The sequence below is a fragment of the Mustela nivalis genome (assembly GCF_964662115.1).
Source record: "Mustela nivalis genome assembly, chromosome: 10".
NCBI classification, from domain to species: domain Eukaryota; kingdom Metazoa; phylum Chordata; class Mammalia; order Carnivora; family Mustelidae; genus Mustela; species Mustela nivalis.
The window spans coordinates 61186550-61211479 of record NC_139029.1 but is presented as its reverse complement, the minus strand read 5'-3'; the positions used below and the strand labels follow the sequence as shown (position 1 = coordinate 61211479).

At 36.8% G+C, this 24930-nt stretch overlaps 1 protein-coding gene and 2 pseudogenes across 3 annotated transcripts in view; 2 read left to right on the top strand and 1 right to left on the bottom strand.

The window, feature by feature from the left end:
- The window catches only part of MSH4 (mutS homolog 4), a 106741-nt gene that overhangs the window by 4573 nt on the left and 77238 nt on the right, over positions 1 to 24930 (bottom strand). Inside the window, exons 12-19 of the mRNA XM_082686597.1 lie at positions 22808 to 22944; positions 21697 to 21800; positions 20287 to 20411; positions 18168 to 18368; positions 14311 to 14429; positions 12809 to 12937; positions 3218 to 3392; positions 1757 to 1845 (exon numbers count right to left, since the gene is read on the bottom strand). Coding sequence (XP_082542723.1) covers positions 1757 to 1845; positions 3218 to 3392; positions 12809 to 12937; positions 14311 to 14429; positions 18168 to 18368; positions 20287 to 20411; positions 21697 to 21800; positions 22808 to 22944 — 1079 coding nt within the window. The remainder of the gene's footprint in view (positions 1 to 1756; positions 1846 to 3217; positions 3393 to 12808; positions 12938 to 14310; positions 14430 to 18167; positions 18369 to 20286; positions 20412 to 21696; positions 21801 to 22807; positions 22945 to 24930) is intronic.
- Positions 4738 to 8857, top strand: LOC309842484 (endoplasmic reticulum membrane-associated RNA degradation protein pseudogene; annotated as a pseudogene). The gene is made up of 2 exons: positions 4738 to 4789; positions 8134 to 8857. The product of its transcript is annotated as an endoplasmic reticulum membrane-associated RNA degradation protein pseudogene (transcript).
- LOC309842483 (endoplasmic reticulum membrane-associated RNA degradation protein pseudogene) lies at positions 9327 to 9978 on the top strand (annotated as a pseudogene). Its single transcript has one exon. The product of its transcript is annotated as an endoplasmic reticulum membrane-associated RNA degradation protein pseudogene (transcript).

The following is a 24930-nucleotide window of genomic DNA, read 5'->3' as shown; positions in this document are numbered from 1 at the left end:
TGCAAGATGAAGACTAAGGAACTAGATAATGAGAGATTCTTCAGAAGCCAACACTGCCAAAATTGTTGAAGAGATTCAAATGGAGGATTAGGTAAGTAAAGTCATGAAGATAGTCTAGAAACTCAAGAGACTAAAGGGATACAATAAAAATTAAAAGCAGGTTAAGAGAGAAAGACAAAGGAAACCATTACTACTGAAGAAAATTTCATAATGCACATAGTTTACTGAACACACTGTATTCTTAAAACATAAAGCAAGCTGATATTAAAAAAAAGATATCCAAATTTTGAGGTAATAGATGTGAGTTCAATAGCAAAACACTTAACCTCTGTGAATCTCAGTTGCAAAAAAATGAGTAAAAGTAACAGCTTATTAATCTTATACTAGAAAGACTTAACCTTCATGAAGGGTCAGGAGGCTTATATATGATAATGGATAAGAGTCTTAAATACTATTTTAAAAGATGCTAAAGTGGGGCGCCTGGGTGGCTCAGTGGGTTAAAGCCTCGGCCTTTGGCTCAGGTCATGACCCCAGAGTCCTGGAATCAAGCCCCACGTCAGACTCTCTGCTCAGCAGGGAGCCTGCTTCTCCCTCTCCCTCTGCCTGCCTCCCAAGAGAGGCAGGCAGAGGGATCTCTTGTGATCTGCTTGTAATCTCTGTCTGTCAAATAAATAAAATCTTAAAAAAAAAAAAAGATGCTAAAGTATGGTGCATAGTAATTTTTATTTTTAATTTTTATTTATTTTTTAGAGAGAACAAGTATGAGTGGGGGTTGGAGAGAGGGAGAGAGAGAATCTTAAGCAGGCTCTACACCCAGCGCAGAGGCCAACTTGGGGCTTAATCTCACAACCCTGAGATCATGACATGAGCCGATCAAGAGTCAGATACTTAACTGACTGAGCCACCCAGGCAACCTGTGATTTTTATTTTTTTCTTTTATTTTTTATTAACATATAATGTATTATTTGTTTCAGGGGTACAGGTCTGTGATTCATCAGAGTGATTTTTATTTTTATTTTTTATTTTATTTTATTATTTTTTTAAAGATTTTATTTATTTATTTTACAGAGAGAGATCACAAGTAGGCAGAGAGGCAGGCAGAGAGAGAGAGAGGAGGAAGCAGGCTCCTGCTGAGCAGAGAGCCCGATGTGGGACTCGATCCCAGGACCCTGAGATCATGACCTGAGCCGAAGGCAGCAGCTTAACCCACTGAGCCACCCAGGTGCCCCTGATTTTTATTTTTAATGCTTACTTTATATAGACTTATTTTTTCATCATAATTAATGTAGCAGTAAGTATTATAGGAACCAAACTGTTTTAACTTTTGTCTACTAACTTACTGGCTGATTTGTTGGGAAAGGTTGAAATAGACCAAACCAAAAAAATTGTGAGAAGTAAAAAAAGATTTGCCTTATTTAGAATTAGGTTTTTAGGGGATTGGGTGGCTCAGTCAGTTAAGTGGCTGCCTTTGACTCAGGTCATGATCCCAAAGTCCCATGATTGAGCCCCACATCGGGATCCCTGCTCAGTGGAGACCCTGCTTCTCTGTCTCCCCCTGCCCGCTGCTCACTGCCTATTTATGCTATCTCTGTCAAATAAATAAATATAATCTTTTTTTAAAAAAATTGGGTTTTATTTTAAATGCTTTAATCATTAATATTATCATATACTTAGGTACAACACCATTATAATAATATACACTAAAAGTATTTTCCTGAATTGGAAAACCAATTCTTATTGCTAAAAAGTTTCTTACCAAAGTTTGTCTCGTAATTTGAGTTGTGATTTCTTTGGCATCCAAGACAATTGATGATGGGAGTGATGACACCTCTGCAGCTTTTAATCCTAAAATTATAGACAATGGGCTATATGTTGTTGTTGCTATGGCAGGTATTACGTTTATTTTAAGCAGTAATAATCTTTTCTTCACAGATTTAAACTTCCATCCTACAGGGATTTATGAAGAACTTAGCCATTCTCAAAATTAAGTTTTCCAAAGTTCTAAATGACAATTTGCCAATCATAAGATTTAATTAGTTTGTCCAAGATGTATGACAAGTTAGAATATCAATTACCTCTCAACATATATCTGAGACAGGAAAACATAATAGGGAAAAGAAAAGGGATAACTAGAAAACTGAATAATAACAATGAAATTCCAACTACAAATGCAGTTGGTTAATAGAAGGTCAAAGAATATGTGCTTTGCAAGGGAGGAGAGATAACCCTAGTCACAGAGATAACACTAAAGCTGAATATTCATCTGTCTAGAAGATCACTGAGAGGGGGATTTCTCACAAGATATAACTATAGATGACTATTCTTCATGCAATTCAAAGTACTACCTAGTATTCTCATGTTCCCTGAGCCTAATTTTGTTGTATAAATGCCACAAAGGCTTTCTACTGTGTGTTAACAGTTAATTGTATGTACTTCTTTAGAGGCAATAGAAACAACGTTAGCACATTTACTGAGAAGTTACTAATTGCTAGGTACTATATTAAACAGATGTTTGATAATTCATTTAATCTTCATAAGCCCTACATACATGGAAAATTATCCCCATGTAATAGATGAAATTAAAGCTTATAAAAATAGAGTATCTGACACAAATTAAGTTATGCAGTTGATTTCTCATTTCAAATAGCAAAACAAAGATGCTTCCCGCCCCACAGAGGGTCACATTCATAGCTAAAATTATTTTAGGAAATTTATATTTATGGATCAATTTAAAAATTTCTGAATCCATGAGATTTTACACGTCCTATAATGATTTAGGTAGAAAATATCTAATCAAGTTTACAAGCATCATATGGTTTGGTAATACATTCCCCTTTAAGACTTTAGATGATCAAGTTCCCAACATCTGAGGAAAACAGATGTTACTGAAAAAGTGTATAAGAAATATACAATTTTCAATTCATTTATAACTTGTAAATACAAGCTAAATTATACTTTCCTCAGAATAGAAACTAATACTTCTGGAAATTTAATGTGTTGTAATTCTACATAAGGACTGATTAATATAAATTTAAATATAAACTTAATATACATAAAATATAAGCTTGATATAGAAAATACAGTCTTAGAGCATAAACACTCAAAAGAATGACAGGAAAATTTGCTTAGATTTAGAGCCAAGTAAAGGGGAAAAGAATTATGAGAATATGTAGTATTTCAATAGATATTATATAGATATAATTTTCATATGCAATACCATAATTTTTTTCTTCTGTGAGTCCCTTACAAAGTTTGTAGGTATACAGGATTGCTTCTTTATCCCTTGAAGTGTTCTTCACATGCTGAACTTCAAAATGCATGTTTTCTACATTAGGATACAGGACCTCTATATGACATAGTTCCAGGAAATGCGTAGCAAACAGTGTAAATGCCTAGAATATATAACAATAAATGTATTTTTAAAATGAACTAGAAAAAGAATTAGTTTGATTTTCCAGGTAGTTTGGGAAAAGTGTAGGAATGAAACTAATACTGGTCAACTCAATTCAAAATATTTTGCAAATTTATATTCAATGAAAGAGACATTTTATTATGTTTACACATCATACATATATTACAAAAAAGAGAACAAATTTAAAAATAAAATCCTAAAAGAAAAATCTGAATATATTCAAAAGATGAGATTTACCAGAAATAAAGCTGCTAAGTGAGGTAATCATTTATTAGAAAAGTATTCTACAAATAAAATCATAAAATTTCTCTCAACTTTTAAAAAAACTTTACTTTAAAAGTAGCTTTCCTCCATATAACTATTTTTTGGAAAGTGGAATCAATGGTTTGTCTTAGGTATTCAAAATCACAAAGATTTTTAGGTTTTAGATTTGCATTGTGTTTAGGTTAGGTACTTAAAAGAAAGAAAAGGTGGAGAATAATGCTTAGGACAATGATTCTCAAACTTCAGTAATCCCCTGGGGAGCTTGTTAAAGATGCAAATTCTCACTTATTGTAATGTGGGATCCCAGAAAACTCCATTTTCCAGAAGTATTTTAGGTATTGATGCACATGGTTCAAATGAGATGACCAGCACATGGTTTCCAGTCTTGAGTTACTAAACTAGAGATTTGCATAATTGGTTATGTTTTAAGATATTACCAGAAAAAAAAAAAAAACTATAAAGATGCAATTGGTGGAAAAAGAAAGTCTTAAGACATTAAAAGGAAAATATTTGGGCTGGCAAATGGCATCAATCATTAAGGGGGTGTGGCAAGAGGTACAAGACAGAAAAATGAAAAGATTCAACTACTTAATAAATCAAAAGGGGTATAAAACCAAATTTATAGGGACGCCTGGGTGGCTCAGTTGGTTAAGCGGCTGCCTTCGGCTCAGGTCATGATCCCAGCGTCCTGGGATCGAGTCCCACATCGGGCTCCTTGCTCAGCGGGGAGCCTGCTTCTCCCTCTGCCTCTGCCTGCCATTCTGTCTGCCTGTGCTCGCTCTCTCCCACTCTCTCTCTGATAAATAAATAAAATCTTAAAAAAAAAAAAACCAAATTTATAAAGCAACAGAAAAAATTCAGAAATTCAGTAAACTAGTAAGGACTATGTTCATAATAACATTAATGTCCTCAAAATTTATGTATCAAAAAAAACTACTACACTCTACTACTAGAAATAGTCATTAGTATCTTTATGGTACAGGGACCTGAACACTAAGAGGATGCCAGTGACTATAGGGCCCTACAGACACACCAAGCCAAGCTGCTTCAGCCACGTATAGATGGGTTTTATGATGGGCTATGCAATGGGCATGGCAGCTGGGGTGCTCTTGGGTACTTTTTTTTCCGCTCAGGATTGGAATGTGGAGTTGGGAGCTGATGGGTGGCATCAGGAAAACTATAATGCAGAGTGGTGGCATCTTTAGCACATTCACGGCCATCAGGATGGGCACCAATACTAATTAGGGCCATAGTTGCCCACTGTATCTACCCCTTCCCATTTGTCCCAACCCATGTACTATAATAAAACAAGTCTTTGAGTTAAATAATAAAAATAAAATAATGTAAATCTAATCAGACTAAAGAGTCAATTCCAGAAACTCCAGAACTAATTCAGAAAACTAATCGTTAAAATTCTGTTGCTCTATGGATAGCCACATGCAGAAAAATGAAATTGGACCATTTCTTTACACCACACATGAAAACAGACTCAAAATGGATGAAGGACCTCAATGTGAGAAAGGAATCCATCAAAATCCTTGAGGAAAACATGGGCAGCAACCTCTTCTAGGAATGCCGTCAAAGGCAAGGGAAGAAGGGCAAAAATGAACTATTGGGACTTCATCAAGATCAAAAGCTTTTGCACAGCAAAGGAAACAGTTAACAAAACCAAAAGACGAATGACAGAATGGGAGAAGATATTTGCAAACGACATATCAGATAAAGGGCTAGTATCCAAAATCTATTAAAAACTTATCAAACTCTACAACCAAAGAATAAATAATCCAATCAAGAAATGGGCAGAGGACATGAACAGACATTCTGCAAAGAAGACATCCAGATGGCCAACAGACACATGAAAAAGTGCTCCACATCACTTGGCATCAGGGAAATACAAATAAAAACCACAATGAGATACCACCTCACACCAGTCAGAATGGCTAAAATTAATAAGTTAGGAAGTGACAGATGCTGGCGAGGATGTGGAAAAAGGGGAACTCTCCTGCACTGTTGGTGGGAATGCAAGCTAGTGCAACCACTCCAGAAAACAGCATGGAGGTTCCTCAAAATGTTGAAAACAGAGCTATCCTATGACCCAACAACTGCACTATTGGGTATTTACCCTAAAGATGCAAATGGAGTGATCTGAAGGAGCACGTGCACCCGAATGTTTATAGCAGCAATGTCCACAATAGCCAAACTATGGAAAGAACCTAGATGTCCATCAACAGATGAATGGATAAAGAAGATGTGGCATATATATATATATAATGCAGCCATCAAAAGAAATGAAATCTTGGGAGAAATTGGAAGGGGAGGTGAACCATGAGAGACTATGGACTCTGAAAAACAATCTGAGGGGTTTGAAGGGGCGGAGGGTGCGAGGTTGGGGGAACCAGGTGGTAGGTATTAGAGAGGGCAAGGATTGCATGGAGCACTGGGTGTGGTGCGAATACTGTTATGCTGAAAATAAATAAATAAATAGATAAATAAATAAATGAAATCTTGCCATTTGCGATGACATGGATGAAACTAGAGGGTATTATGCTTAACAAAATAAGTCAATCGGAGAAAGACAACTATCATATGATCTCCCTGGTATGAGGAAGTGGAGATGCAACATGGGGGGTTTGGAGGGTAGGAAAAGAATAAATGAAACAAGATGGGATCAGGAGGGAGACAAACCATAAGAGACTTTTAATCTCACAAAACAAATTGAGGGTTGCTGGGTCGGGGGGGTGGGTAGGGAGAGGGTGGTGGGGTTATGGACACTGGGGAGGGTATGTGCTATGGTGAGTGCTGTGAAGTGTGTAAACCTGGCGATTCACAGACCTGTACCCCTGGGGCTAATATTACATTATATGTTTATTAAATTTTTTTTAATTATTAAAAAAAATTCTGTTGCTCTAGAACTACTTCCAATTCCAAAATCTGTAATAGTCAGTCTTCTCCAGAGAAATAGAATACTCTGTGTGTGTGTGTATGTGTGTAGAGAGAGAGAAAGAGAGCTTAACTATTAGGAATTGGTTCATATGATTATGGAGACTTACGAATCTCCAGATCTGCAATCAGCAAGCTGGAGACCCAGGAGAACTGATGCTATAATTCCAGTCTGAGTCTTTAAGACCTGAGAACTGGAGAGCAAATGGTATAGTTCCAGTCCAAATGCTGGCAGGCTCAAGATCCAGAAAAAGTTGATGTTTCAATTCTATTCCAAAGGCAGGAAAAATGACTCTAGATTGAAGGCAGTCAGATAGGAAGTAACCCTCTCATTCCCAGAAAGGTCAGCCTTTTTGTTTTATTCAGGTATTCAACTGGGATCCACGCATAACTGATTGGATGGGAGGAGCTAGAAGTTACAGAGGTAGAGCAGATGGGAGCCAGGGTGCCTATGCACACATGAGCACTCACCTGGTATGTTCAGGCCCAGTACGGTAAGGGCAGGAGGAGGTGCAGCATTGGCCACACCCTTCTAGCAGGATGGCCCTGGCACTGAGCTGGAAGCCCTGATTCGGGCTCTAGGCCACCACTCCCGGACCTCCACTATGACTGCATCAGTCCAGAAGCAGGTAGGCCTACCAGTCCCCTAGTGGGCAACTAAAGAAGGCACCTGACCCTGACCCCAAAGACATATCCCTTGCCCTCCCTCTCCTTGGTGCTGTACCTACCCCCAGATTGTTCAGGGGCCAGTTCCCTTACCTCCCAGGTTCCAGGTTGTAATTCCCAAACATATAGTATGCTAACAGAGGATCCTATTGCCACTTATCTTTCTCCCTCAGTCCTATGATATGATCTGTAAACTCAGGTTTGAAGTCAGAGAAAACTGTGATTATGAATGGCACTGTAAGAGAGGTGAAGTATGTTAGAAGACAATCACAGACTATGTGGTTTACAGAGAATCAGCCCAGATTCTGGATTACTGGGGAAGTGTGAGGCTGCTGGGCCCTGTGTGAGGCTGTCCACTCATATTTGTTATCTCTGACCAAGGGGCAGTTTGAAATTCAATATACACCATGGTTGAGGTGGACAGCCTTTGTAGAGTTATTTCCTGAAATATCTGATGCTTTGGAAAGCCTTGAATCTCCTGCTAATTCTTTTAGCTTAATGAAACTGACAGCATGTCCACAACAGACTTCAGGTGATATATTTTTACTGAACAGGAAGGAATGTCCCCCCTTTAAGAGAGAAAGGGCATGCAGCAGGGTGTGGTGGAGGGGGGAGAGGGAGAGAATTCCAAGCAGACTCTGCGCTGGGTGCAGAGCCCCATGCAGGGCTTTATCCCAGACCTTAAGATCATGACCTGAGCCAAAATCAAGTCAGATGCCCAATGAAACAGGTACCCCAAGAAAACCCTTTTAAGAGATCTGCTTGCATCTGAGGAGCTTGCTAATACATAGCAGATATACTAAGAGTCTTCATTGGATCTCCACGTGCTAATACATAGCAGATATACTAAGAGTCTTCATTGGATCTCCTACATAACATCTTGTGGCATGGGTTTGTGTCCCCTCAAGAAATCCCTCCAAACTACTGTTCAGTAATGACACTGTTGACAGCAGAACTGGGTCAGCTGCTGAAGAGTTACCTGCAACAAACTAAACTTGCACTGGCACACTGACCTTTTCTAGCTCTTATAAACCTGGAGAATTTGGCTGTTTTTTCTGCTGCTACTTCTGAGGTACTTTCAGTAATAGCAGAAGTGATGAAGAAATACACTGTTATATTAAAAGTCCTCTTCCTATACTGATTAGTCACATGAATCATGTTCAAGCTACACAGCTTTGCCAACTGTGCCCATGTTGTTATTGACACAGCTAGAGATAAGACTTAGGAGAGTTTTGCCATTAACAAATGTCTGCAAAGACTTCTCACTGCTGAGTCAACAGCTTTTTATACCACCTGTGAGGAAACACTGGCAAAACACTTGAATGATGGTAAAAGTCAAATTCCTACAACAGAATTTCTTTGGGATATCCTGATCCATCGGGAGAGTCTCCATAGAAGAGGCCATTTAAGCCATGGGGACATCAACTTATCCAAATTTCCAAAAGAAGCAACAAATCAACTGCTTGCATCTTCCATTGTACTATTACTCATTCATTCATCTTCACTGATGAAGATCCACTACCAAGGTTTAAGGAAAAAGCAGTAATAAAATCATTAGTTGGCCTTGCAGGCTAGAGTGTTTCCTTCCGTCCAGTTTCTCAGCTTAAAAAAAAAAAATGTGCTGGGGCACCTGGGTGGCTCAGTGGGTTAAAGCCTCTGCCTTCAGCTCGGGTCATGATCCCGGGGTCCTGGGATGGAGCCCCGCATCCGGATCTCTGCTCAGTGGGGAACCTGCTTCCTCCTCTCTCTCTCTCTGCCTGCCTCTCTGCCTACTTGTGATCTCTGTCTGTCAAATAAATAAATAAAGTCTTTTTTTAAAAATGTGCTAAGCTGGGGCGCCTGGGTGGCTCAGTGGGTTAAGCCGCTGCCTTCGGCTCAGGTCATGATCTCAGGGTCCTGGGATCGAGCCCCGCATCGGGCTCTCTGCTCAGCACGGAGCCTGCTTCCCAATCTCTCTCTCTCTCACCCCGCCTGCCTCTCTGCCTACTTGTGATCTCTGTCTGTCAAATAAATAAAATCTTTAAAAAAAAAAAATGTGCTAAGCTGTGAGAAGAGCATCATAAGTATTTGGCCTTTCTTGCCTTTGCCTGAAGAACTTGGGAGGCAGCCAGATTAGAAGGAATTCTGAAACAAATGCCTACAGCTCTTTAAATACAAAAATCATATACAAGTTGCATTACCACATGTCTGAGAATCACTGTGCTGTTGGTGACTTGGATAGTCTTCCTGCTGAGAAGTGGCCCAAGTAATCTGTGAACTCTGTGGCATCCCTATCCTAACTCTTTTCAGTTCTAGAACCATTCTGGAAGTGCTCATCATGCTTTGAAACATCAGCACACACTGCACACCATGTCAAGTTACTGCCTCCACGGAATTGAGACATCAGCAGTGGGTAGAAAGAAGGTTGTGCTCCAGGCAAAAGAAGTAATATGAAGCTTCTGTATCCTGTGCTTTGCCCAATTTTATCGCTGATTGCAACTTCATATGGTTCATGGAAAAAATTCTTAAGAGTATCTAAAGTTCTTAAAGCTGTTCTTGCAGCACATGGAGAACCTGGTGGCTTACACCAGCCAACAGAAGAACAAATGGAACAAAACTATCAATCTTAATTGGACGGCCCTGTTGAAAATTTGACCTTTAGTGAGAAGAAACAAATACATTTAGCCAAGAAATCCACAAGTAAAGGTGTCTTCTGAAAATAATAAGTCAAAAACGTTTTTGGCTACATCAAAAAACCCAGGCTGAACAGGCTTTACCAACATGGAAATTGAAAATCCAGTGGTAGGGTGGATTGCAAGGTCTGTTTGACTAAGGATCAAGTTCTCTTTCTCTATTGCCTTCTCATTTGCTGTTCCTGAGTTTGTGTGAACCTCCGGTTGCATGCTCTCCTGGAACCAAGTGGCCACAGCAGCTTGGTCCCTCCACCATGACACAGTGTCCAGAGGAGGGGGAACTTTTTACCGAGATGTTACCCAGAAATCTCTTGGAAACTGTCACTGTGGCCAGGACCCTCCTCCTATACTCACTGGCCAGGCTGGGTAGGCATCCACTCCTGAGCCATCACTGAGGCACGGAGAAAAAGCTTGAGTCAGTCTGGCCTCATCCCTGGAGCTGAGAATAAGGTTTGAAGATCCAAATCCCATAGGACAGAGCAGAAGAGGAACAGCTCCTGGAAGGTATGGTGGTCAGATGTGGTACCAGGCAGCAGGTTTGCTGGTCCGTTTGTAGCCAGGAAAACCGGAGCCCTGGCATGTGTCTGGGTATGGAGGGTTTTGTTAAAGGAGCAGGGAAAGTGAGCGGAGCAAGGGTCAGGGTTGCAGCTACCCCAGTACACCCCAGAGAACCAAAATCTGCAATTCTCAAGAGCTCACTGGGCTACTGCAATTGTCTGGAACAGCTGGAAAGCCCCTGACATCTCTCTCAGGGGCAGCAGCATAGCCAGAAGCTCTCAGGAACCCCTCTGCCGCTGTCCTGCACCCCAGGTCTGTGTATGCGCTAGGCTGCACACAGTGAATTACAGCCCCTTCTCCCCCTTACAAACCTCCCTGGCAGGTTCTAGCCCACAGCTCTCCAAGGAAGGCCATTCACCATATGTGTTTCTGGCTTCTCTGCTGTCAGAGAATAGTGCCAAGGAGACCTCAAAGGGAAGGAGTGGTTCTGTGCAATGACGGACATTCTAGCTCACTCTATCCATCCCTTTGCCAACTCAATACCCACCGCCCCTTTTACACTAAACTCTTTTTTTTTTTTAATAAAGATTTTTATTTATTTATTTGACAGAGAGAGACCACAAGTAGGCAGAGAGGCAGGCAGAGAGAGAGGGGGAAGCAGGCTTCCTGCTGAGAAGAGAGTCTGATGCAGGGCTGGATCCCAGGACCCCGGGATCATGACCTGATCCGAAGGCAGAGACTTAACGCACTGAGCCACTTAAACTAAAGTCTTATGCAAAAAAAACAGAGCACTAAGCTTTTGCCCCTGTGATACAGACTTCTCTCGTCCAAGTGTAGACCCCAGTTCTCATATGTTGTGTTTCTGCTCCTGGGACATTTTCTTTTGCAGTATCTCCTTTGCACTCTAATTTAAATGATGATTTATAGGATTAACTACTCTTAACCCTCCTTATGTTAGAGGTGGAATGGAACAGAGGAAATAAAAAGAACTGATATTTACCAAGCCCATGAAAAAAAGCAAACAAAAAACATACAAAAAACCTGACTGGATGGGACCCACTCACTCTAGGGAGGGTCTACCAGTTCAAATACAAATCTCATTCAGAAACCCTGATGGATACACCCAAAATCTTACTTGACAAAATATCCAGTATTCTGTAGTACAGTCAGGCTGACATACAAAATTAACCATCACAGATACTAATTAGATTTTAATCCTAACACTTAATACATATATCTTATTTTTATGAGAAATTTTGATCAACTGACAGATCAACTGACGTAGATTCACTATTACAAAGACTAATGTTCTCTCTTAATATTACTTTTGATTTATCACATATCTATCACAAAAATAAAATTTTTCTCATTCTTTATAATAAATCATTATAGACTGTAACTTAAGGTAAAGATCATCTTACGGATATTTCAAGGTACTTTTTTTAAAAGATTTTATTTATTTATTTGACAGAGATCACAAGTAGGCAGAGAGGCAGGCAGAGAGAGTGGGGAAGCAGGCTCCCTGCTGAGCAGACAGCCCAATGTGGGGCTCAGTCCCAGGACCCTATCTCAAAGTTCTTTAAATATGGGAAAAAATTTTAAGTTTTTTCACAGCTGCATATATTCTGAGAGATTTTCTAAAAAGATATTTTACAAATCAGCTTAATAAAACAGCAAAAATCATAGCCTCTTTTACTTGACTTGTGAAAACCTGTTTTCTTTAAAGGAATGAATCTTAGGTGGGTAAGTAAAATAATTTTCCACAAAGTGACCTCAGATGCCTAGTTTTTCACTTCATGTTGTAAAATCATAGTCAATGCTATTATCCACGGAGACAATTATTGAAATGCTTTCATGTTTTGCCTTTTAATTTGATTAAATTAAAGCCAAGTGACTAGTCTTGATATTATTTGTATTTCTTGATTTCCTCCTTCAGCTGTCTACATAGCTATCATACTAGCTGTTCTTGCAGCTAATAAAAATATAAATACTATGGTATTCTTTTATTACCTAAAATTGTTTAAAGAACTATTTGTAGGTGCCCATAAAATCCAATCATGATAAATACATAAAGGATACGTGAAGGGGGCGCTTGCGTAGCTCAGTTAGTTGAGCACTCGACTCTTGGTTTCCACTTAGGTCATGATCTCACAGTTGTGAAATCAAGCCCCATATATAAGTTCTGTGCTCAGTGGGGAGTCTGCAGGAAATTTCTCTCTCCCTTTCCCTTTCCCTCTGCCCTTCCTCCTGCTCAGGGATGTGTGAGCTCTCTCTTGCTCTCTCTCTCTCAAATAAATAAATCTTTTTTTAAAAAGCACTCAAAATTAATACACTTTAAAGAAACAAAGAAGAATACCTTTAAGCTCAGCAGATATTCACAGACAGCATAACAAATGCCAATACCTTCTTCTGTATTAGTACCTCTGCCAAGTTCATCAATTAATATGAGTGATTTGTTATTAGCATTATGTAGAATGTAAGCTATCTGAAAAATATAATTTTAATATTATTCATTGTAACCAAACAGCTGTCACTACCAACTTAAAAAATGAGGAAAAAGTTCAGTCTCTTAATTACTTCACCTGAAACTTATTTTTATAAAGCTATCCAGCTAGGTAGAAACTAGCACATTGCTTTTCTTTTAAAAAATCTCATGACTAATAATTTCAATAGAACAGCTGATATGTATGTAATAGACACATGCATATGCGTATGAGACAACAAAGAGTAAATAACCATTATCTAAAATATTAATGTTTTAGATAGAGTGAAATAAAGCTAAGCAATGAATTAAATGTTTAAATAATGCACAAAGATTGTCATTTTCTTCTTCACAAATGACTTATCAATTGTCATATTATACTCAAAACTTTTTCTCAAGTTTATTTTAATATCTTGATAGCCAGTAAAGAAAGAAAAATTGAGGAAAAAGTATCCAAGTCCATTGATTCCTATTTAAACAAGTAAATATAAATCCATACTCAACAAAGACAAAGACTTTAATTGACAGAAATGATCCTTCTCCACTGAAGAGTATTAACTTCTTTCTCAAAAATTATAATTACACCCATTATGTACTGACACAATAGTAAATTTCATGGCTTTTTACCTTTCTATATGACTAAGCTTCCTGAGATCTAGGACCATTTAAAAATATACCTTGAGCACCTAGTACATTGCTATATTCTCCCACAGCTACCCCAGTACACCTCAGAGAGCCAAAATCTGCAACACATACTAAATAATAATGTAAAAGTCACATATGGTAGCACAAATAATAACTATTCTTGCCCTTCTACAAAAAGTTATCCAACTTCACAGTGATCCATTAATTCCTACCTACTGAAGACAGCCCAAGAGCTATATTCAATACATTTAGTCCTTCAAGTCTATTTGGTATTTGCTCAGATCAGAAAAAGGTGATGACACATGCCTTGTTATACAAAGTGAAGATTCTAAAGGGGCACACAAGAGGGTGATTTTTAAAAGCATTCTAACACAGTGATCTATTATTTTAAAATCAAACCTAACAGGAACAATAGATACAATGCAATGGTCCTGAACAGGTCGTTGTTTTCTGAAAGTCTTTTATATATCCCATACAAAAACATGAAATCATGGTTTTTGGTTCAATAATACTAGCTTTTTCCTTAAAACTGTATTTTTCAATAAAACCATCTCTTCCATTTCTACATAAGAAAGAAATTAGAAGCTGTCTTTGACTGCCCTCTGGCTCTTGTAGAGGAACATAAGCACGTCTGCATGTTTTAATATAAGGATACTTTCTTACGTAATAATTGACCATTAGTGGAGGAATTTAATGTGTATTTTACATAAGGAAAAGTTTAGTTTGGGTACCTCTTTCATTTCCTTCATGAATGTTGATGAATTTGTTTCAATTTCATCATCAGTACTGATTCTTGTAAAAATCTGTTCAGCAATTCTAAAGGAAGAATATTCTGCTGGAACATATGATCCTGTAAAATATAAGGTCAATGTAAACTGAAATGCTTTTATAAAATATAAGTACTAATATTTTGTACTTTTCACCAACTTAGATTTTTTATTAGCCTTGCTAAGGATTACATAGTGGAAAGATCACTGGATATACAGTCAGACAACATGGCGCCAGCTCTGTCACTTATCATATATCCTTGGGCGGTAATTAGATTCTCCCAGTCTTGTCTTTCTCACATATAAATGGAAATATTTGACTTTACTATTGTACAAAGTTATCTGGAAGTTCAAGAAAGACAGTATAATCCAAGTACGTTAGAAAGATTTACTATAAACGTCACAAAAGTGTTAAATAATATGGTTAGATAAAAAACTCAAAATAGGAAAATTTGAAGGAAATGCTTATGAAGCTCAAGTTGATAAAACAGTTACAGAATGATGTATTAGGAAATATCTATTAGAAATGTGTAGAAAATGTGCTATGGTGAGTACTGTGAAGTGTGTAACATGGTGATTCACAGACCTGTACCCCTGGGGCTAATAATACATTATATGTTTATAAAAAAATTTTTTTAATTATTAAAAAAAAAGAAATGTGTAGAAATACTCAGAATTAGAATGAAAGCGAAACACTGAATTTCTTTAAACGATGAGTTTTCATCTCTCAGGATTTTTCTGCTTGAGAAGTTATCATACTAAATAATCTAAAATATTTGCCTTTTGAAAGCAAATCAATCTGATTAATACAACTATCTCTATATGGAATGGGACATAAAAGGCATTCTAAAATCATAAGGATAAAAATATACAAATAGTTGAATGGGAAAATTATCAATCATATAGAACAAAATGGTGAAATAATGGGAATAAAGGAAACAAACCCCTGATTATTCCAGGATTTAAAACCAAGATAAGGATGAAGAGTAGCATCAACATCTAGGGAAATAGCAGGAAAAGAAAGCAAAAGGATAATGTTAACAAAAATAAAAGTAACAATAATAGCAATAGTAACCTCACAAGCAGATCTCTTAAATACAACTTTCTCACAGGATTTCTGGAAGGATTAAATGGGAAAATAAATGTGAAAGTACCAAGGAGAGGATATAGCATATATGGTAGATGTTCGTACATTTTCTTTAGTTCATTTGTATTTACCGCCACCAAAAAGGCCCTCTGACATTTTTAAATCTAAAAATTATTGCAGAAGCACCCCCCACCCCTGCCACACACACACACTGATATTTTGCTTCTGGTCTGGCTCTCCTCTAACAATATATCAGCCAGAATGATCTATGTGAAAGGCAAATACAATCATGTGATTCTCTTACTTAAATTTCAACAGCTCCCTACAGATTTTTGGATAAAGTTTATATCTCTTCAGTGAAGTACCTAAGGCCCTTCATGATCTGGCTTTTGCCCACGTCTCTGGCTTCAGACACTGTTTGCTCTACAAAGGAATCTGGACTTCTTGTACTTCTGTGGGCACATCACACTGGGGTTTTTTTTGGTTTGTCTTTGTTTGTTTTTGCTTTAGAATATGTTCTTACAGACTCTTTTTTTTTTTTTATTATTAAAGATTTTATTTATTTATTTGACAGAGAGAGAGATCACAAGTAGACAGAGGCAGGCAGAGAGAGAAGGGGAAGCGGGCTCCCTGCTGAGCAGAGAGCCCGATGTGGGGCTCGATGTGGGGCTCGATCCAAGGACTGAGATCATGACCTGAGCTGAAGGCAGACGTTTAACCCACTGAGCCACCCAGGCGCCCCTGTTCTTACAGACTCTTAATGTCACAAAACAAACTAAAGGTGAGGTGGGGAGGGAGAGGGTGGTGAGGTTATAGACATTGGGGACGGTATGTGCTATGGTGAGTGCTGTGAAGTGTGTAAACATGGTGATTCACAGACCTGTACCCCTGGGGCTAATAATACATTATATGTTTATAAAAAATTTTTGAAAATTATTTTTAAAAAAAGAGTATGTTCTTACCTCTGCCTGGAAAATCTCCTTCTTTCCTATACCCTTCCCTACATTCATAGTATTTTATATGATTATCTCACTTAATCATTTTTTTAAAAAGATTTTATTTATTTATTTATTCGACAGAGAGAGAGAGAGAGACAGCAAGAGAGGAACACAGGCAGGGGGGTGTGGGAGAGGGAGAAGCAGGCTTCCCGCTGAGCAGGGAGCCAGATGCAGCTCGATGGGGGGCTTGATCCCAGGATCCTGGGATCATGACCTGAGGCAAAGGACACCTTATCTCATTGTCTTTACAACAATTCTTAGAATTGTGTACTATTATAATTTTCATTTACAGATAAGAATACCAAGGAAGTTAAGTCATTTGCCTTAGATCACAGAGCTAGTAACTAGACAAACAAGGTCTAGCTCCAAAGCCTATGGTCTTAATTTCCATGCCTTTCAAATTCTTCTGTTTCCTTTATGATCACATTATATGGGATACTGTATATACTTTTAGGTATTTTAAAAGTTTAAAATGAGTGACAAGAGAAGTAGAATAATTTTCTTTGAATATTTGAGGGACTATTATCAAAAGAGATTGGGTTATTCTGTGATGCATAGAAGATAAAAATTAGGACTATTGAGCAGAAGTTATAGAAGGTCAGATTTCAAGTCAGTATAATGAATGCTCTAACAATTACAGATGTCAACAATTGCATAGCTTGTTTTTTTTTTAAAGGACAGAGCTCCTTATAACTATTAAAATAAAAATAAGATTACTATCACATATGAATCAGTTTCTTTATAAGGGGAGGGAAATTAGATGTCCTTTTCATTCCAATACAACTATAAACCCAATAAAATAGTTACTCTTCACCCATTTACCTCTGATTTTCTTTCCCAGTAGTAAGGGTAAATCTGCACTCTATCACCAATATTATTACTGTTGTATTCCACTTACAATTTATTACATTAGGCCAGGGTTTCTCAACCACCACACTACTAACAACTTGGGCTAGATAATCTTTCTTACATATGTCAGAGGGAGGAGTAATGTCTTGTGCATTGTAGGATGTTCAGCAACATCTCTGGACTCTATACTTCCCTCAGCATTAAGAACGAAAAATGTCTCCAGACACTGCCAAGTTTGGGGCCTAGGAGTGCAGTGGGGGAGGAACCAAAATCATCCCTGGTCGAGAACCACTGCATTAGAACAAATCATCTCATTTCTGATTCAGAGTTCTCAAGGAAACCTTGTTTTCAGAGCTAAGTTATATCCCTACCCCAAGATAATATATGACATTGTGGCACCAATGACAGCTAATTCATTGTGTACGTATGCACACATAATGTGTATCAAGTGCTGTGCCCAAGTTGCTGGTATCCCTTAAATTAAGTTTCTTTCCCCAATGTTATAATTTGGAAAAATCTTAAATGAGTTATTAAAGGCAACAGCTTATTCTACTTATTTTACTTTTTCTCACAACAAAGTTTGGTTTTGAATCGGAAATAAAGATATGATTCAGTTTAGTAATAACTGATACAACATTAACAGTTATAGTAAGGTAGTTTTTACTTCTGTTACATCCTATAAAATATTTAGTACAATGCAATCCAAATTGGATGGAGCTTAATATACCAAATAGTAAAAGTTATGATCTACGTAATAGGCACTATTATATTTTTAGGTAAGAAAATCTACTCCAAACTAATTAAGGCACCTGGATCTAAAATATTAGGCACAAAGCATTTCAAATGGGAAACAGAATTGCTAAGTATGAAGTAAAACCATAACTTACCAATCTGGGCCATAATCTGACAAAGGGCAATCTGTTTTAAATATGTGGATTTCCCGCTCATATTAGGTCCAGTTATGATCAAAAAATTACTTCCTTCTGTTATATAAGTATTGTTGGCAATAGGTTTTTCCACAGATATTTTTTCAAGAATGGGATGCCATCCCTGTTTGATTGCTAAAGTATCAGTAAATTCTGGCCGAACTAAAAAAAAAAAAAAAAAAAAGAAAAGAACGGTTTCATAAGATTAAAATATTTATGTTTAATGTTCTGTACGGTGTGTATGTGTGATTTTACTAGGGTCAATTTGGGACAAAGCATTAAGGTACTTTTTTATCTTAAATCTCTACCAAAATTCCTTTAGATTGTAACTGACGCATTCTAATCACCATCACAACTTTTATTCACTTCCAGGGAACCCTAGGATTTAGTTCTTTGTCATTGTCCTGAGCTCCAAAATAGTCTGTGTAACATTTCCAGATTTATATAGATTAAAAAGAGTCAACTAGCCATTGATAATACCTTTTTTAAAAGGTTTTATTTATTTATTTGACATAGAGAGAGAGAGAGAGAGAGAGAAAGAGTGGGCATAAGCAGGGGGAGCAGAAGAGGGAGAAGCAGGCTTCCTTCCAAACAGGGATGAAAGACTGGGATGAAAGACCTGAGCTGAAGGCAGCCATTTAACTGACTGAGCCACCCAGGCACCCTGATAGATAATACTTTTCTTTTCTTTTCTTTTTTTTTTTTTTTTTTTTTTTTTGAGAGAAAGAGAGAGAGTGTGAGCTGGGGGGTGGGCAGAAGGAGAATCTCAAGCAGACTCCCCACTGATTGTGGAACCCAACATGGGACTCAATCTTATGACCATAGGATCATGGTCTGAGCTGAAATCAAGAGTCAGACGCTTAACAACTGAACCACCCAAGCATCCTAATAATACTTTTAAAATAACAATTAATTACCAGTACTACAGAATTGCACATTTACTTAATCCCATCTTAGGCTCTTTTTCAAATTTGGCATACTTAGCTTTTCAAGTGATGTATGGATATAAAGTAGAACCAAATGTAAATATAATTTTATGTCCAGAAACTTAGACAAATTTTGTCTAAAAAGAATACCCAGATGATAGGCAAAACAGACACAAAATATATTAATTTATAGAAATATATAAAGATCAGGTTTCTATGAATACCTTCTAAGGTAAAGGGAGGAAGATAGGACATGGGGACAAGGAAACACTAAAATCCTATATGCTTCTACAGGAAACACATGGATAAACTCAAAAGCATTCATTATAAGAGAGAGAGGTTGGTTAGAAAATAATTTTTAACACCGGAAGTTATTATTTATAAGTTTGGAGTTTCAGGATGATCCCTCTCAAATTAAAATGGAGCAACATCAAATATCTTAATAGCTAAGAAAACTATTAAAAATATATGATATAATCCCTGATCTTAAGATGCTCACATCTAAAGAGCTAGTTTAGAAAATGTTCACTTGGAGATTCATTTCTCTCATCTGCTTCTGTCACACTGCTTCTCAGGAGTCTCACTCAGACTTGAACTTTATCATTTTGGATCACTGTTATTTTCACCAAGGAGGAAGTTTTTCAATCTTTCCTATTTGGGGAAACTTTTTAAAGTTTCTTGCAGTATTTTCTTTCTCACTTGTCAATTTCTCAGTAAACAATTTTCTTACTTTTAAAAATAAATTTTAAGAGTAATTTTACTTCCTCTACTTTAAGTCTTAGTCTAAGACCATAGGCAAGAGGCTATATTTCAGGTAAAAAAATAAAGCATTCATAATTGTTATATAAAATTACTTGGATGGAATACAAATTTCAGTACACAACATAATTATTTATTTATTTACTTACTTACTTATTTAAAAGATTTTGTTTATTTATTTGATAGAGAGAGAGAGAGATCACAAGTAGGCCAAGAGGCAGGCAGAGAGAGATGGGGAAGCATGCTCCCTGCTGAGCAGAGAGCCCCATGCAGGGCTTGATCCCAGGACCATGGGACCCTGGGACCATGACCTGAGCTGAAGGCAGAGGCTTAACCCACTGAGCCACCCAGGCACCCCAGTACACAACATATTTATTCCAAAGAAAGTAACTTACCATAGTCAGAAAGAGTGCAGGCATGAGCAAATGACAGTAGCATATCCAGCATTGACACAGTATCAGATAGTTTATATAAGCAATGAATATGTTCATAAATCTCACTAAGCAGTTTGCACACTATCCTGAAAGTATACATTTGGAAGTCAGGTATTGATTTTAAAGAGAGACATACAATATAATTATAAAACAGTATCACATGTATTGCCTAAGATAAAATACCATTCAGAGTTCAGTTGTATTCCATAGGTAAATCTATTGTTCTTTTGCCTCATTTTAGAGATTAGGAAATTGAAGTTCCTTGAGTTCAAGGAATTTGTAGCAAGAATGCATCTTCTGGTATGTTAACATCATGTTTTAGAAATGACTGCTGTTATTAAATACTAATAAAATTAATTTTCATTAATAAAATTATTTTATAGGTCAAACAAGACCTTAATATACTTCAACAGACCCCACCTGCTAATTATTTTGTGTTTTTTTTAAATGTTAAATTCAACATAAAAATTACTATATCTCTCTCTTTCATAACACACACATACACACACACACCCTAACAACGTAATTATTTAAGCTTTTATGTAGCAGAGGTGTTACACTGTGACATAATATAAAAGGTTTTCCTTGGAGCACCTGACTGGCCCTGTTGGTAGAATATGTGACTCTTGGTCTGGTTATGAGTTCAAGAGAAAGAGTGTAGAGATTACTTAAAACAAACAAACAAACAAATCTTAAGGGGTGCCTGGGTGGCTCAGCTGGTTAAGCATCTGACTCTTGATACTAGCTCAAGGTCTTGGTTTTTCCCTTATGAGGAGAAATATGTTCCCCAAACCTATTAGATATCATAATCTTTGTGGTCTATGCCTTGAAATTGTTTTGAAAGTCCAACATTTGTCTTTATCAACTTAGCTCATTGATTATGAACGATCATTTTTTATTTTGCTAGGCCCTCCCTCACCCCACCCATGAATGATCTATTCTTATTTCTAGCTGTACTGCTACTGTTTCATGATCAGCAAAAGACTGGCACTATTGTAATTTTATATATAAATGAAGTTCAGGGCTTGCATACCATAGGAATTGAATAACGGAATGAAGCCCAAGATAAGCCCATCATATGTCAAATTCTGCATCATGGTAGAATGCGTACCTTGGAAGTATTAAGTATAATGATTTTTTTTGTTTTGTTTTTGCAATAGATTTGCCCTAAATCTTCTGTAAGGCTGAGCAATCCCAATCACAATGACAGACTTTAAAAGTTTTAACTGTTCTTCCAGGAAATGTTCTTTCTTTGTTAACAATCATAATTTTATAATTTTCTACTATCAAACAAAAAGTCAATTAATGAAAATTTATTATAATGTTTCAAGTTGAACCAATTTAATATTCAAAAATTTCAAATGGGCTTACATATAAGTCATATGATAGATTTCTCTCAAAGATTCTTGACATCTTTCATTCATTTTAATTAAGTCTGCTGATGTAAAGGTATAAGAACTTTTCACTTTAGATATCTGCTAGGAAATTAAAAAACAAAATTAAAAAACTATCAAGATGTGTGTACACTCCTATAAAATAAAACATACACATTTTAAACAGTATAGATATTTAGGTTAATTAATTTTGGAGATAAAGCATCACAAATAATGTCTCAAATAATGTCTGCAAAAAAGAAAAGAACACTTTCAAAGTTAAAGCCCTTAAAGTTAACCTACATTATTTTGGCACAACTATTTGAACAGATCTTAAAATAGCTCTGCAGAAATGTCAGACAGTACATCTTATTACCCAGTAATATGCATGACAGATATCAGTAATTTTCACTCCAACTCTGACCCATCTTAGCCCTTGCCCCATATCTGAACCTCACTCAATTTCTAATCCTATTACCATATCTCAACCAATTCTTTGCTTTTTCTATCCACCATTACCTGTTAATACAATGTGTTAAATGGTTTGTTTTTGTCAAAAAAAAAAAAAAAAACAAAAAAAGAAGGTACCCCCTGAGAGCACAGAAAACAAAATTAGAGTGGGTTAGACTTTTCCCAAACTGGTATATCATGAAGATGTGAGTATGTATTTAAGAATAAATATTTCCCTGGTTCAAAGGTATGGCAATATTGGATTTTAAAAAGTTAGCAGATTTCTTTATTTCAGGATTTTTAAACCTTTAATAGGCAAATGTGCATTGAGAACTACCTAAGACAGGAGATGGTACAATATTTTCCAAATTCCTTTGATCAAATTATCTTTTGGACTTTTTAAATTTCCTTTTTTTTTTTTATACATACCAAGCTTCCAGAACTGTGGGATGCACTGTTTGGTGTTTCTCCCCCAAAATAAGAAAATTAGAAGTTTCTAACTCAACTCTTACATTAGTATAACTGTTAGATTTATAGGAATAGGAAAGCAATATACAGAACATTTGAAATATTTAGCATGTAAAATTCAAGGAATGTCTGAAAATATGTAAAATGTATTTCAGAAAAAATAATTCCCAAACCAAAACTCTAAAATGAACCTTAATAAATTCTGAAGGAAGTCGATTATTGGGTAGAGCTGTATAGTCGGTAGTCATCTGAATGAAAAATCCTCGAGCAGAGCTAAAACTTGTCCTTAAAGGAAGACTATATTTTTCTGCAAGCTGCGATATCATTCCTTGACCAGAAACAAGAAAAACAGAAAGAATTTTAATGAGAATATTACTGTTTTTAAAAAATCACTTTTTTTGGTTTTTTATATGTAAATAGGAAGGTCTTGGTACTCTTTTAAACTGTAAAGCTTTTTTTCTTTATTTACACATTTTTAATTTTATTTTCTTTTTTTTAGCATTCCAGTATTCATTGTTTATGCACCACACCCATTGCTCCATGCAATATGTGCCCTCCTTAATACCCACCACCAGGCTCACCTAACCGCCCACCCTCCTCCCTTCTAAAACTCTCAGTTTGTTTCTCAGAGTCCACAGTCTCTCATGATTCATCTCCCCCTCCAATTTCCCCCCACTCCCTTCTCCTCTCCTTCTCTCAATGTCCTCTGTGTTACTCCTTATGCTCCACAAGTAAGTGAAGCCATTATGATAATTGACTCTCTGCTTGACTTATTTCACTCAGCATAATCTCTTCCAGTCCCGTCCATGTTGATACAAAAGTTGGGTATATATCCTTCCTGATGGAGGCATAATACTCCGTTGTATATATGGACCATATCTTCTTTATACACTATAAAGATTTTTAATGTCTAATACATATGGTGGTCAAGTACTCTTTTAAGAAAAAAATTGGTAGTACAAAGATAGTCATTTTATAGGTAGGTAGTTTGAAAGTAAAAAAAAAAACTGTTAAAAATTAAACTAAGACTATTTCATACTCTATTAGAATATGTTTTCATTTAACTTTTTAAAAAGTGAATAGTCATGTAAATTATTATAATCATTAGTTCAGAATAAGAAATTCTCTCTACAAAACATATTTTGTAAAAGAAAATATTCCAAAAAGGAAATGGTGGTACAACAAATACTTAAAATATCCAAATTTTCCTATCAACTTCAAACTTACCACAGAGTTCTAAATTTTTATTTATTTATTTATTTTAAAGATTTTATTTATTTATTTGAGAGATGGAGATCACAAGTAGGCAGAGAAGCAGGCAGAGAGAGAGGAGGAAGCAGGCTCCCCGCCGCGCAGAGAGCCTGATACAGGGCTCGATCGCAGGACCCTTGGAGCACAACCTGAACCAAAGGCAGAGGCTTTAACCCACTGAGCCACCCAGGTGCCCCGTAAATTTTTATTTTAACTTGATGATCATTAATGCTTGGAACATTACTTGCGAAAATTAACATTTTTATTCCTCAAAATAGTTCTTCCAACAATTTTCTGCTTCTCTCAGTGATACCACTACTTTCAGGTTAGAAATTTCAATTAGCACCAATAGCTACATTTCCCTTTACTATGCCCATAACTACTCAATTATTAACTCATTTCAACATTTGCATTTCTCTCATATACACCGCTATCACTCAAATGTTTTAGTTTGTAATAGTTTAAAATGGTTTCCCTGTCTCCATTGCTCTACTCAAATTCATTCAACCAATCTTCTTTTTTTTTTTTTTAAAGATTTTTATTTATTTATTTATTTGACAGACAGATCACAAGTAGGCAGAGAGGCAGGCAGAGAGAGAGAGAGGAGGAGGAGGCAGGCTCCCTGCTGAGCAGACTCGATCCCAGGACCCTGAGATCACGACCTTAGCCAAAGGCAGAGGCTTTAACCCACTGAGCCACCCAGGTGCCCCATTCAACCAATCTTCTTGATTAATTTCACTCTACAGAGAAAAAATGTCTCAGTGCCTCTGCATTCTCTAAGGGGAAGAAAAAAACCCCAAATGCCCAGCCTTCAAAGACAAATTCTGGTCCCCAGCCTACATTTCTAATCTTATCTCTTGCAAGTTCTATCAGGGAATACCCCATTCCATCCTAACCAATTTCTTTTCTCTTCCACTGAGGTTTCATTAACCTTTGTGCTTTGGTTTGTACCATTGCCAGTATATGGGATTCCTTTCTAGGCATAGTCTACTAAAAACATTCCCATCCTCTATGCTTCCACACCCAATCAATCTCGGACCCATATAAACCTGCTATATTTTTC